This window comes from Dipodomys ordii, unplaced genomic scaffold (genome assembly GCF_000151885.1).
Source record: "Dipodomys ordii isolate 6190 unplaced genomic scaffold, Dord_2.0 Scaffold4, whole genome shotgun sequence".
Lineage (NCBI taxonomy): Eukaryota > Metazoa > Chordata > Mammalia > Rodentia > Heteromyidae > Dipodomys > Dipodomys ordii.
In genome coordinates, this window is record NW_012267220.1 from 15,051,764 (window position 1) to 15,067,240 (window position 15,477).

Below are 15,477 nucleotides of genomic sequence, written 5' to 3' on the forward strand. Positions count from 1 at the left end.
CAGCTCTCTAAAAGAAGGAATAAATTCAGTTAAGGGTTCTTATTAAGGGAAGTCTGCAAACATTCTATTGGTGCAGAAAGTTGGCATTTAAAGGGAATGGACTCTCTTGGAGACCATTTTAGGCAGCACTGGAAATTGAACTCAGGTCTCATGGGGGTTTGGCAAGTGCTCTACCATTTGGGACAGGAACTTGTTATGTGGTTCAGGCTGCTCAGGATTCATGATCTTCCTTTCTTCACCTCTGATCTTTAAGCATTCTTTAGATTATATCATAGAATAACCTAGCTGGCCTATATAATGTACTAACAAGCATGGCTCACCAGATCTACTTTGTTGTCCACAAAGTCCTGAGTGACAGCTTGAATACATAGGAAAAACTCAGTCCTGATGAATAACTGAAATTGCTGTCCTAGAAGCCCAATTTTTCACACACAGAGCCCTGTACGTGCACTCATTAGCCCTATGGATATTCCTCTCATTACCACCCATTCCGTCTCTGGGTCTTAAACATCGTTGGCCTTACTCTGTAGTCAGATCTAAACACAATCCACCTTCAGACTTGTATCTATAAGAACCCATGTTGTCCTAAAGAATGATTCTAAACATGGCATTACCCTGGATTCCCCCTAAGGGACAATCTTCCCACGATGGCCCACATCCTGAGCTGATTCAAGAGCCTGGTGAACTCTGAGTTCAAGCAGACAAGGACAAGGCTGTTGAAATCATTCGAGCATGACACAATCAGGGTTTGGACCAAAAATGCAAGACAATCTCCTCTGTAAAATCAAGCTGGCAGACGAGGGCTCTGGATCTGCGGTATTCTGTTTGTCAAACATTTCTCTGAGAGGTGAAAGCAAAGCCGGGCCCCTCTTTTGCTTTTCCATTGCCCTAAAGCAATTACTTTGGTTCACAGTAATTATTCCGCTTTAAACTGAACAGGTTCTATTGGAAGTCAAGATAATTGAGTTAAGCCCCATTTATTACAATACTCGGGCTGGAGCCATGAAGTCTATACCGTGACTCTGGGTTCATGTCTGTTGTTTGTGTCTGTAAAGTCACCTGACCCAGTCTTTGGAAAGAGGGAAACACCACAATGAATGACAGCTAGATGGGACTTATCTCTTGAGTGTGAAGAAGCTAAATAATTATTATTTGCCTTTGGAATGATTTTTGATAAAAATTTGTGTAACGAGCAAATTGGTAGTCATTTTATAATTACCTCAGTTATGAACCATCCTTTGTCGGCCACTAAAGTCAAAGGGGAGACAAATTTCCCTTTCTTATAATAGAACCTGCTGGGTATGGCTTCTTTCTTGTAGACCGTCATGTGTTCCACAGTGCGGAGTTTGTTATAGATCTGCAAAGACAACCAAGGACGACCAGTTTTGCAATCTAGTTCTTAAATATAATGAATAAATATTAGACTTGAAGTAGATTATCAAACATCTGCTAGATCTGAGTACATAAAAGTGAAAAGCTTTTATATAACTTGGAAATCAAGCTGGTTTTAAAGATCTACATACCCTCTAACCTAAGCAGGAAACCTCTAGGAATACTGAAAAATAAATTCCTTTATATGTGCCCTTGTGACATAAAGAATAGCCCAGTAAAAGGAGTAAAATAATCACTGAAATGGTTGTTTAATGGAATACTATATAACAGTGAAGATGAATGAATTACAGCAACAGATACAAGAAAGAATCTCAGAGACACGGGGCACGGGTGGCTCATGCCTATAATCCTAACTACTCAGGAGGCTGCGATCTAAGGATGGTGGTTCAAAGCCAACCAAGGCAGGAAAGTCCATGAGATTCTTATCTCCAATTAACCCCCAGAAAACCAGAAATGGAGCTATGGCTCAAAGTAGTAGAGTCTTGAGCAAAAAGAGCTCAAGGGATAGCACTCAGGTCCTGAGTTCAAGCCTCATGACCAACAAAAAAAAATTAGGGATCTTAGTTTAAGGAAAAATAGTGCAAGCTACAGAAAAATACAGACAAGATGATTATTCCTGTTATAGGAAGTTCAAGTCATGACAAAAATAAATAATATATATTGTAAAACTATAAAGAGAATGACAAACATGGTACCATAAAATTTAGGAAAGTGGATCTTCTGGGGCAGGGCAGAAAAGGTGATATGATCTGGGAAGGAGACAGAGAAGATGTCATAGGCAATTTTCATGTCTTGTTTCTTGAATGGTTAGGGAACCTTTGGTGATGATTTCTACATTAGCTTTTATACCCTACATATCTTATAATAATTCTTTTGTATATACACAACAATGAAGAAACATATGATAAAGACCTCTTGTTTTGTAATGTTCTATTACTATTTAAATTAAAAGGCATATGAGACAGGGGTCAGTGGCTCTTGCCTGTAATCCTAGATACTCAGGAGACTGAGATCTGAGAATCACAGTTCAAAGCCAGCTGGGAAGTGGCGCTGTGGCTCAAGTGGTAGAGCGCTAGCTTTGAGCTGAAGAGCTGAGGGACAGCGCCCAGGCCCAGAGTTCAAGCCCCATGACTGACAAAAAAAAAAAAGGCAAATGAACAACTGGTCTTCTTAATGTTAAATACCACAATGATCAAAGAGAAAGGATGTATGTGTTCTTTAACTCATCCTGGAAAGTGTCTCTTGCCTATGAAAATCTTAAAAGCACTAGTAATTGCTTTTTATTAACTACATTGCTAATCTCATAACAGACATGTAACATTGTACATTCTTCTAATATCTACCAGCAACTTAAATATTTGTGGCTATGAATAAAATCAACTAGCTAATGTTGACTTGCAAGCATTTAACCAAACTAGGATATATTTCTAGGGCTACAGGGATTTAAAATTATGTTTATCAACCCAGAAAAATAGTCTTTAGGGTGGCTAGTGGAAAGCTTCTTTTAGTCCCAAAAGTTAGGGATCCTATTTGATAGAACCAGGTTTCTTCAAAAAAAAAAAAAAGTAGGATGCATTGGCAGGCTGGTTTTAGAGAAGTTACAAAACCCTGTAAAAGCCTGGCTTATGCTTGTAATCCTAGCTACTCAGAGGTCTGAGATCAGAGGATCAAGGTATGAAGTCAGCCCAGACAGGAAAGTGTGAGGTTCTTACCTCCAATTAAGGAGCAGAAAGCTGGAAGTGGAAAGCAGAAAGCTGTTGTGGCTCATGTGGTAGAGTGCTAGCCTTGAGCAAAAAGGCTCATGCTCAAGGGTAGCAATGCCCTGAGTTGAAGCTCCAGCAACCCCATGCAACAAAAAGCCGTGGTGACAGGTCTTACAAAGTATTGTGTCCATTGCATAACAAACTATCACCCAAGCACAACCCCTACTTTTGAATGATCTAGCAACCGCTGTAGGCTGCAGGCGAAGCTGGACTTAAACATTGCATGGGGAGAAGCTCTTCCCCACTCCTAAGCTGTCAATAGCCAAACACTCTGGAAATATCACCTTCCCAAGTGCCAAACTGGAGACAAAGAGCCTCTTCCTTGCCAGGAAGACACCACTTGTCCTCAAGAACCTGTGCAAACGTTCTTTCCAATTTTATATTTAGAGAGTTTACTGAGACATTGTGCAAATGCACTTAGCACCTTCCTTTCCTGACGATGAGGCCAAAGAAAAAAAGGAGTTCCCCCTGAGGAGTGGAGCAAGATTGGGAATAGTGGCGTTGTTGGTCGTTAGCCCACAGAGACACTGTACAGGGCAGGAGGGGGGGGGGGGGGGGGGGGGGCGAGAGGAGTGAGGGCCAAGCCAATGGGATTCTGGCCTTTGCCCATGCTCCGTGGTTAAGAACAGCTTTCCAGAGCCAACTGCATCACTGCTATGATGATGGACAGAGACCATAGCTCCACCGCCTCCAGACTTCCCTGTGGCTGGCCACCCTCCCCCAACAGCAGCCTCATCTCCCCCAGATGCCTCCTGGCCAGTTCAGCTTCAGCTAAGCAAGGGCAGAAGTTAGCCAACCTGCATGGGGAGGTGAGGAGGTAACTTCAGATCTAAGCAGTCAGTCCCTCCCTATATCCTCAGGGTGGTTTACCTTGTCCAGCCAGCTATAATTACTACTTTGAGAGAAGATAAATAGAAGTCTAATCATCTCAGGGTTGATGAGTTCCTGGAGGCAAGGTCAAGTTTTGCCCTCCTTCTCACTGTGGGAACTCAACCACACCTACTTGGGAACTCTCCCTACCCCCTGTTTTGTTTTTGTTGGTCCTAGGGCTTGAACTCAGGGCCTAAGCACTATGAGAGTTTTATTTATTTATTTTTGCTTAAGGATAGCACTCTATCATTTAAGCCACAGCTCCACTTCCAGCATTTTGTTGGTTACTTGGAGATAAGTGTCTCATAGACTTTCTTGCTGGGCCTGGCTTAGAGCAATAACCCTCAGATCTCAGCCTCCTAAGTAGCTAAGGTGATGGTCCTAAAGCTAAGGTGATGGTTCCCTTTGATGGTGATAGTCTCAATAAGAGACATAAAATCTTTCCAGTGGCCTGCCATGCTTCTGGGGGCCTTCACTTTATAGCAGCCAGAGGGCAGCTGTTACTACACGGCCACAATTCTATAAGGAGAAGCAGAGGGGCCAGTTCCCAGCAATTTGGTAGAGCTGGGATTTGAACCTATCATGTTTGGCTGTGAGATAAGACACTACCCCATTGAACACAGGCTTCTTGTTCATTACCTTCAGTCCCTTGGTGAAAACAGATCAGAGTGGTGGTTCCCTTCCACAGAAAGAACTTTCTGTGTTTCTTTATATCAACACCTTTTTCCTCGATGTTATATTGAAGCCAATCATAAAAGAAGAGAACTTTAATAGGGGCCTTATGTGTATGTTGGGCTGGGGGTGGGGGGAAATACATCTAGCTTTTGTATATATTTTATCTCATTTTGATTTGCATAAAGTTCAGTGGGCCAGATATCTTTATAGAGAAGGACAGAGTGGGGGACATGAGTGAATTCTTGTAAGCAAATGAGGAACTAGGTGATCATGAGCACTCCTATCATGACTCTAGATTGCAGCATTAAAGCTACAGGAAAAGTCCCAGAAGAGTATACACACAGGCTGATGCAGATGCCCCTCCTCCCGTCATGGCGTCTCTTGCCTCAGAGTGCTTTCCAGGGGCTGGCCACAAACTCACGACTGGCCCTCGGTCCTTCATTTGCTGTAGGTCATCCAGGCTGATGTACTTGCTCAGCTCAATCACTTTGTCCATCCAGAAGATGTCCGTCATCCCATGATCTGAGAAAATGACGACATTCAGGAGGTCCTGTAGGCCCCGCTCCTGTGGGGCGGGCAGAAGAGGTCACTACTCACCAGCGGGAAGTCTCCTTAAGACATCATGTTAGCCAGAAATCATTGGTGCCAAGATAGTTTCTTTGCTCTGAACGTAATCATCTACCCATCTGTCCTGAAAAGATGGTTCAAAAGCCAGGCACCAGTGGCTCATGCCTGTAATGCTAGCTAGCTACTCAGCAGGCTGAGATCTGAGGATCGTGGTTTGAGGCCACCTTGGGCATAAAAGCCCCCATGAGACTCTTATCACCAATTAGCCACTCAAAAAGCCAGAAGTGGCACTGTGGCTCAAGTGCTAGCCTTGAGCACAAAGAGGCTAATGGACAGCGCCTAGGCCCTGAGTTCAAGTTTCACAAACAAAAATAATGACGTTTCAAAGTCATGACAGAAGAATCTGAGAGAGGGGCAGGGGACAGCCCCCACCTCAAAGCCTGCCCACAAGAGCACACGCTCTTCTAGCTTTTAGGGCACCCTTGCCGTTTTTTATTTCTTCTACTCTTTCAACAAACTCAGGTGGTAATGTGAGGCAGATCCCTGACTCCCAAGACAGATTTAAAAATTAAAGCTAGGGAAAAGTAAACAAACGATAAAACCAAAGGAACAAACAAACACTTGCTATAAAGTCATTCAACCAGAACCCAGGTCTGGCTTCCATGTTCCCGGGCAGCGCATGACCAGACTTCCTGGGCTTTTAAAGACCTGGGTCGGCTGTCCAGCCAATGTGGTCAATAAGGCACAACCCCACGGGCCCCCGCCATGGAATGAAGAGTCTCTTGGACCCTCAGGATGTGGTGTGAGAAGAAAAGGCTTAGTAAGAAGGGAGGTGCGAGAGGAGCAATGGAGACGGCGATGGAGAGGAAGAGGGTGACAGGAAGGAGCCGTCTGTGCTTTAGGTCACCTGGATCCACTGGGTCATGTACTTGAGGACAGTATCCACAGCCTTGAGGGCATCCTTTCTCTGCGGTGACGAAGGGCCGTAGTGGTGGCCTTCCACATCAATGCGCTCGTGGTATATGGCCGCTAGGTCTGCGCGGCCACTCCTAGAAGAAGCAGAAGGGAAGGGGCACAGGGGAGGGAGGTCTCTTGACCCACCAGCCCTTCTAAAGGTGCTAGGATAACACCCCCCCCCACCGCCCTGAACCCAGTCTTGGAGACCAAGGCCCAAACTCAAAACTTCAAAAATGAGCAAGGTGGATGGGTACCCAGTGTAGGGTGACTAGTACCAAGCACCTTAGTCTGGCCACATGACGGTGTTCATCATGTTCTAAGAGTTGGAAAGTGTGCTAACAGGCCCAGGTAAATTTGTAATGTCTTCACTATCATTGGAAGATCAGAAAATGGGGAAGGAGGCAACAGGGAAGGAGGTAACTGTGGTTTTGTTGTTGTTGTTGTTGGTTTGTTTTATTGGTTTGGTTTGCTGTTTTTCAGTTGTGGGGCTGGAACTCAGGGCCTGGGTGCTGACCTTGAGCTGTTTTGTTCAAGGCTGGAGCCACTTGGAGTCACAGTGCCGCTTCCAGTTTTCTGGTGGTTAACTGAATGTAAGAGTCTGATGGACTTTCCTGCCTAGGTTGGCTTTGAACCATGATCCTCAGATCTCAGCCTCCTGTGTAGCTAAGGATTATAATCCTGATGTGAGCCACCGGCGCCTGGCTGAGGCAACTGTTAGAGTACTCTGCACTTTATGGGCGTCTCTAAATACAGCAGTAGATTATGGGTCCGTCTGACAGTGAAATGAGCAGTGCCACAGCCAGCTTGTAGAGGGCATAATAGCAGTTAGTGCTTCAGGCCAAACGTCAGCACACAAACCAGGACACTCGGTCTATTCCAGTTTGGACATGGAATGGATTCCAGTGGTAACCTCACTTCCAAAGGCCTCAAACTACCCCTTTTGGCCATCCATCAGTAAGTGGTAGAAAGCGAAGCTATTTAACCCTCCGTGCTTGGCAAAGAATGACTTAAAGGAAGCTAGTCACAGAAATGGGAGCAGGAGGCTGGAAGACTGAAGAGGGAGAGGGACTCTGGAAAATGCTCTCCCTGTCCTCACACACTACGTGTTTCTGTGACTCCCCTTCCCAGGTCAGGCTGTGCCCGAACCCTACCCACAAAGCACCTGAAAGAGACCAGAATGATGATGATGATGATGATGATGATGATGATGATGATGATGATGATGATGATGATGGTGATGGTGGTAATGCTGGTGCTGGCTTTGATGATGATGACATAACAAGAATTGACAAAAGATGAAGCAATAGAAAAGAAATTCAAGCTACTTTTTCACAGTACCAGGAGACAATAATACTCTTGGCAGATTGTTGCATTTCTTCTGAAAAACTGTATTTTAAACACGCACGCGCGCGCGCACACACACACACACACACACACACACACAGAACATGGTTTTCCTTGCACCGTAAACATGAAGAATGAAAGACTATCGCTCAGAGCTTGCAAGGCCTTTGATCTTGCCATCCACAAGGAGGGAAGCAGCTTCATGGCTGTTCAGAGAACTCAACACAATCAGTTACACAGCCTAGGCTTTCTCCCATAGCAGGTCTAGAGCAGATATTACCTCTTCCAGGAAGTTTCCTCTGGTGTTCCAAGACTGGGTTGGGTGGCCACAGGCTCTTATGACTATTCAAAGCTCACTTCTGAGCTCTGAATTTCCATGCTGTGCCATAATTGCCCACTTATGTGTCCTTTCTCTCTGTTAAATTGTGAGCTTCTTTCTCCCTAGGAAGGGTGATTCATTCTCTCTTGTGTTGTAGCTCTAGTTCAGCCTTGGGCACACTGGAACTCTGCAACTATCAACTGAATGAATAATAGTAAGTGTTCTGTAAATGGTAGCTACTGTGAGCCAAACACTATGCTGTGGGGTTTTGGGTTGGGGGGAGGGTTACATTCATTTTCTTGTTGGGTCATCAAAACAACCCTAAAAGAGTTCAGAGGGTTCATTGCTAGCACTACAGAGCTGTTAAAGCAGGCAAACTGGGGTATCTAGAACATAAACTCTAGATTCAGAGGAACCCGGTAGCCCACACTAAGGGAAATGTCTGTTTAGCCTCAGTGATCTGTGGACATGCCCCCTACTGCCTCACAGACTCCCCCCAAACCCTAGAGAGCTGGGTGTGACCTGGGGTGAAGAGTCACAGGGAAATGGGGGCCCTCACTTCTCCATACACAGAACTCTGCGTCTGGGGATTGGCTCTGTCTCCAGAGTGGGGAGCTGCAGTGGATTCTGTCCTCACTGAAGGGTGCTTCCTGATCTGTAGATGAAGAAACAGACCTGTGAAGGTTCTGGAAGGTTTTAGAAGGGATTCTCACAGATCTGTAGGATGCAGCTAGACCTGGAAATGCAAACCTTTCACCTCCAAAGGCCAAATACCTTTCCCTCTCCTAAATGAGGCCTTTGAAAGTCTGCCCACTTCTACACTATCCTCTCAACTGGTGGGCAAATTATCAAGTACATTCTGCCTGGAATCTTCTCTCATGTTCTACCAGGTTCTTTGGGAACAGTTGTAAGAATACACTGATCTCAAGTTAAGTGAAATTGTTAGTTAAATGTTCCCTTTTTAGAACAAAACAAACTGACCCTTTTCTAACAAGCTCCATTACCACCCTCCTCCACAGTGTAGATGGGCCTCGGTTATTATTTAGTTGTTTCTCACCAATGATATTAGCATTATTCATACTTGCTAATGTGTGAATGACTAATCCAAATCCCCTCCGCATCTCTAGCTCAGTTGAGCACAAAAAGTCACTTTAGGGTCCCACCAGTGTGTAGGCAGTGGGGGAAAGTTTGAATTAGGCAATTTCACTTTCATCCACAGCCTAAGACTTGTTTGAGGCCCATGTTCACCGACAGGGCCCATGGTATTCCCTCCACTGCTGCCTCTGAACATGGTGGAAGCTTACAAAAAGAAAATCTGTCCTGCAGGTAAGTCTTACTGTTAATCCCCTTCATGTTTTAGCATCTGGGGCATTCAGACATACTGATTTGGACTATACCATCTGTCTAAACAGGGTCCACACTTGGCTTATTTGTGGGGAAAATTATCTTTCACACAGTGGAGACTTACTAAAATGAGGCATCTTCAAAATCAAGGTTTAATGTGCAATTAAAATCCGATAGCTATTTCTAGGTCTGTCCACTTATTGTATGTTATTCATTTAATGTGTGTGTGTGTGTGTGTGTGTGTGTGTGTGTGTGTGTGTGTGTGTGTGTGTGTGTGTGTGTGTGTGCCAGTACTGAAGCTTGAACTCAGGGCCTGTGCTCTCACTTGACTTTTTTACTCTGGGCTGGCACCCTAGAAGTTGAGCCACAGCTCTACTTAGGTCTTTTTGGTGGTAAATTAGAGATAAGAGTCTACCCAGGCCAGCTTCCAACTATAATCCTCAGATCTTGGCATCCTGAATAGTGAGAATTACAGACATAAGCCACCAGCACCCAGAAAGAGCTCTTCATTTTAAACCTTCTCCATGAGGTAGCTGTCACCAGGCTGATTTTATAAATCCCTATGAGATCAGAACACTATTAAGAATCCCAGTTTACCTCATAGCTGGGTTTGGGGAAACTGTCAACCCCACAGGCCAGGAACACTTGGTATGGAAGGCTGGCCATTTGGGGATTGTTCATGTGAAAGGTTTTTATACTCAAGTTTCATTGGTTCATTAAAGGATTGAAGTCACCAAGAGCTAAGAGCTTTTGCCTGTTGGGAGTTTTGCAGACAAATCTTTGGTAGCCAGCTGTTTCCCACTAAGGCCTGGTCTTCATCGCAGATCAGCTTGGTCAGGTCGGGAGAGGTAAGTGGAAGCTGTGAGGGCTGCTATTGGCCATTGACAGCTTTAAGGCCCTGGATCCAGCCAGAAGGGCCTGAGGCCATCCACCCAGTTCCCTGCAAGCTTCATGTGTCCATTGGCTCTGAGACTTCAGGGCCACCCATGTCTCCCATCACCTTAGGATTCTCTCCAGGTTGCTTTGCAATATAAAAAGTTTATAATGACTGGGTACTGGTGGCTCTGATCATCCTAGCTACTCAGGTGGCTGAGAACTGAGGATTGTAGTTTGCATCCAGCCCAGGCAATTCTCCAATTAACCACCAAAAAGAAAATCAGAAGTGGAGCTGTGGCTCAAGTGGTAGAGTGCCAGCCAGTCTTGAGCATAAAAGCTCAAGGACAATGCCCAGGCTGAGTTCAGACCCCAGGATTTGCTTACAGGAATGAGTTGGGAAGGAAGAAGATTTAGAGAAGGGAAGCAAGTTAAAGGAATTACTATTGACTTGTTTTGAAGAGGCCTCAATGTGGTAAGCCATCTTTGTATTAAACAAGGTTTTCCCCACAAACAAGCCTAATGCTGGAAGTATGGCCACCTAGTCAGGTGACATATTGTATAAATCAGCACTACGTGAATGCTAACGATGCTAGAACATAAAGCCAAACTTAAAAATAAGGTCCTAAAATTATTTGTGTCTTTCAGTGCCATACACAGCATTGCCTGTAAAGCTTGCTCAAAAGATACCAGATCTAATTACCAATGAGCGTTCAGACCTTGTAAACTTAGGTGCTACCTGCTAGGAACCTGATAAGATCAAAATTATTTGACCTAATAGAGAAAGCAATCCCCAAACTATAGTCTTTTTCTGCCAGTCCTTGGCTTGGTTAATCAGTGATGAGAATCTCATAGGCTTTCCTGATCAGGCTGGCTTCAAACCATGATACCCAGATCTCAACCTCTTGAGTAACTAGGATTACTAGCATTACAGACTTGAGACACCATCACCCAGAACCCAAATTATAGTCTTATTATCCTCTGTATGATTAAGCATTTGTTTCTGTAATAATACTCATGTCCTCTCATGCTCCATCATTCCATAGACTGGGTGTGGATTCTCATGTTCTTCTAACCAGGCCTGCCACTCTCTCTCCACTCCTCCAGTAGTAAAATAGCCTGGACCTTGGTATAATTCCATAAAAAGATGAAGCTTTTGTTTTGAAAAATTCCTTCTTTCATTCCCTTCCTCCATCCTTCATTTCTCTCTATCCCTTCCTCTCTCGTTTATTTACTATAGGTTTTTGGGGGGTGTTTTTGGGTCCGGTTGCGGGACCTGAACTCTGGGCCTGGGTGCTGTCCCTCAGCTCTTCAGCTCAAGGCTAGCACTCTACCACTTGAGCCACTTCCGGCTTTTTTCTTTTTGTTTATGTGGTGCTAAGGAATCAAACCCAGGGCCTCATGCATGCAAGGCAAGCTCTCTACCACTGAGCCATGTTCCCAGCCCCTATTTACTATAGCTTTTATTTGTTTATTTAGTGGTAGTAGGGATTTAACTGAAGGCCTTGGGCATGCTAGGCAAATGCTTTACCTCTTGAGCTCCCAGTCCTTTTCTTTTGAGATAAGGTCTCCGTAACTTTGCCAGGGCTGGCCTTAAGCTCTTGATCTTCCTATAGGTACATGCCTCTACACCCAGCTTGAAAATTACTTTTGGATGGGCGTTAGAACAGCACAAATCTTGATTCCGATTCTTTCTTCTCACTAACAAACACGTCTCAAATGAATGGCAAAAAAAAAAAAAATCTCTAAATCTTAGTTACTCCACCCAAAAAGACTACTCAGTGCCTATCTGGGCATTGGATGGGTTGATGTCTTCAGAGGGCTTGCTTGCTACACAGGAAAAGAGAAGGAAGGGGAAAGGAATGCCTTCTCCTTCTCCTTCCTGCCACAGGAGAAGGAAGAATGAGAGGAACCCAGGCTCAACGGAGCCTAAACTACATTCTCACCCCTCCTTTTTTAGTCCAGAAAGGGGGAGTTCCCAGACCAAGACAGCTGAGCCACGTTCCCTGTCGACCCAGCTGACATCATCCATCCAGTCCCTTTACCCGCAGCAGCTACGGAGGTTCTGGATGATGAGTGAATTCCTCTGGAGCTGTGTTCCACAGATGTGCCTGCAGTCCTGCCGCACAGCTCCCAACCACTGGTGAGGAGGCATCATGGTCAACACTCTGGGCCAGGATGGAAGAGGCTGGCAGGGTCCTCTGGCTGCCTCGCTAGCACCTTCCTTACCACCCAGGAGCCACTTACAGCTTAGTGTGGCTTTAGCAGGCATCTTTTCCTGCTTACTGAGCCATGAAAGTCCTGAAAACAGAGTTTCCTGGGAGGATGGGCCCCCAGTCATGCATCACAAACAGCTCTCTTTTTTTTGTCAGATAGGACAGTAGCACAGGCTAAGGTGCTAAGTGTTGAGTCCCTGTGTGTGGAGCAGGGGTGGGCAGAGGACAGACAGTATAAGGGGCGGCTGCTGCTGGTTACATTAGGTATTGAGCAGTCTCTAGAGACCCCAGTTCACCCCAGCTCTACAAAAGCCCAGGCCCTGGATATTCCCAAAGAAGCCAATTCCAAACAGGTGTCTCTCCATTTTCCCTCACTGTCTGACTGCTGCAGACAGACTTCGTAGGAGGACTGATGGCTTCACAGGCAAGCAACGCCCAGAAGACTAGGGACTAGGCCCTTCTGGAAAGAGCTGAGTGCTGTCCCCCACCCCAAACCCACTACCTTGTGAGATCCAAGGCACAGTATTTAACTTTCAGACAGTTAGTGCCTTCTCCTGTAAGATGGGAAGAGTAACATCTATGTCATTGGGTGGGTGAGAAAGAAAAGAAATGGGTGAAAGGAAACAAAATCTTTAGGCCCACCGATAGTGGTATTAAAAACATCAGTTCTCATCCCTTCTTTTTTCTCTATGCTGAAAAGTGGTCTAAGTTCAAAGTAGCATCTCAAAAAGATCTGACCAGTTTCTAAAAAGCTTTATGAGCATTGGAAGGTATGCCCAGGTCAAACGTGGGTACTGGGTTATCCCTTCCTATCCAGTTATGGATGATTTCCAGACCTATCTGGGCCCCGTTGAAATGTCCCTGGATAAGCCTCCACGTTTAAGATTTTGTTGTTGTTGTTCTTTTGTTTCGATAGTACTAGTTTTTGAACCTAGGACTTCATGATTGCTAGCCAGGCACTCTACCACTTGAACCACACCCCTAACCCATTTTGCTTTAGTTTTCAGCTAGGGTCTTATTTTTTCCTCAAGGCCAGCCTGGGACTGCAGTCTTTCTTTCTATGTCTCCTAGGTAGCTGGGATGACAGAGCTGAGCCGTCAAGTTCAGCTTATCTGTTGAGATAAGTTCTTGAGAAATTTTTACTTGCGCTGGCCTCAAACTTTGATTTTTATCTGTCTTCTCAGTGCTTTGCATCACGGACATTGGTCACCATGTCCAAGATGTTAACAGCCTCTCCTACTTTCTATCAAAGATTATGCACATGTCCCAGTCTCCTGGCAAAAATGTGTACACGTGGTAGATAGTACTGACTTAAAGAAATGAGTACTCATGTTTGGACATTGATGTGGAAACTCCTAAGAGCTCTTCAAATCCCAGCTAGGAATCTGAGCTAGAGCTGAACAGAAACCAGGAGGTAGGCTAGGGAATTCTTTTCATGCTTCTTCACTCAGGGCTATTTGATAGAAAGATAACTAATTACAGGACCTTGCTTAGGCACACCTTCTGTGAGAACTAATGATTCCTTTGAGCCACGTCATTGCAAGCACAAGCTGCCATAGATAGAGTTCTTGATTGTGTCAGCCTGTCTTGGACTGTGCATCTTTGTCATATTTACTTCACTCCTGAAGAGGGCTAGACTTAAAAACTCTAGAAGACTTAAACTTCTGAAGAGCTTAGGTTAAAAAAAAAATATGGACCCACAACCTCTAGTTTTTAGTTTGTTTTTTTAAGAAAGTAATGAGAAATGTAATAATGTAAGTTTGGTTGAAGAAAGTACTTTTCCTTGTGGGAGGGCTGGAAACATCTTACTGCTGCCATAGTAGTACAGCTGGCCTATTCAGTTTCCTCTTGGCTTTCTTCTCTCATCTGAAGTACTATCTAGCTTTTGAGATGAAGGCCTTCCTTCTTCACACATACTATTCAAAGGGGCTGTTTCTGGTGGCCCCATTAACTTTGTCAGTGTGCATGACCCATAAGGCAATTGCATCAGCCTGACTCAGTCCTGCCCAGGCCCTCACTGTCCAACTCCAGGGCCGTCACTCCTGTTGTGTACTATTAATGATATCCACAGAGCTCATAGCCATGTACATGGAAGTAAACATGAATAGTTCTGATTGGGCGGCAGGGCTCTAGCTCCATGTTGAGACATGGCCTGGGACCACATCTCTAACTCTTCTCAGCCTTTTTCTCTAAAAGAGACCAATGTCTTGGCTACTGAGCACATGCATCACTACCAACAACAACAAACTACCACAAATCCTCCCAATTACCAAGATAAAGATGCCATTCTATTACTTGTCATGTGGCTTGTAAAGGAAAACCAAACCAAAACAACCCCCTGTGCAAAATAGCAACATTTCTGAGGAGGAAGTAGAGCCAAGCATTTATTTATTCCCCCAGCATTCCACTGTCCCTGAAGCATGTGTACAGCATCTCAGCCTGTGTTGACCTGAGATTCTCATGGATGTAAGCTCTTCCTTTCTTCCTTTCTTCCTCTCTCTCTCTTTCTTTCTTTCTTTCTTTCTTTCTTTCTCCCCTGCTTTTCGACCTGTGAACTACTCTGCTGTAGCTGTAAGAGTCCATTCAGTTCCAAACTCTCCTATTGGCATACAGTAGGCTGCAGAGAACTGTAACATTGTATATATGTTGGAAACAGCATTGGTTAGACATTGAGTTATTCCAAAGTCCCAGCTCTGAGCACCTGCTGTTCATGTTGTACTATTCTGTCTGGCTTGTGCAAACTAGATGGCAGCACAATATTCTAGTGCATCACTTGTATGTTTTTTTCCTGTCATATGGCAAGAAAAAGAAAGCAATGTAAGCCTGGAGCTAATGGCTCAAGTCTGTAACCCTAGCTACTCAGGAGGCTGAGATCTGGAGGACTAGGGTTTGAGGTCAGCTCAGGCAGAAAAGTCCAAGAGACTCTATCTCCAAAATAGTCAGCAAAATGCCAGGTTGGAGGCATGGCTCAAGTGCCAGCCAAGCCAGAAAGTTGAGCAAGGGTGGGACTTTGAGTTGATGTCCAAGTAGTGCAATAGGATGGAAGGGAGGAAGGAAGGAAGATAGGAAGGAAGGAAGGAAGGAAGGAAGGAAGGAAGGAAGGAAGGAAGGAAGAAAGAAAGAAAGAAAGAAAGAAAGAAAGAAAGAAAGAAAGAAA

General features: G+C 44.8%; 1 protein-coding gene across 1 annotated transcript in view; it reads right to left on the minus strand.

The window, feature by feature from the left end:
- Window positions 1–15,477, minus strand: part of Enpp6 (ectonucleotide pyrophosphatase/phosphodiesterase 6) — an 85,968-nt gene that overhangs the window by 15,592 nt on the left and 54,899 nt on the right. Inside the window, exons 4-6 of the mRNA XM_013025289.1 lie at window positions 6,175–6,316; window positions 5,086–5,265; window positions 1,220–1,357 (exon numbers count right to left, since the gene is read on the minus strand). Coding sequence (XP_012880743.1) covers window positions 1,220–1,357; window positions 5,086–5,265; window positions 6,175–6,316 — 460 coding nt within the window. The remainder of the gene's footprint in view (window positions 1–1,219; window positions 1,358–5,085; window positions 5,266–6,174; window positions 6,317–15,477) is intronic.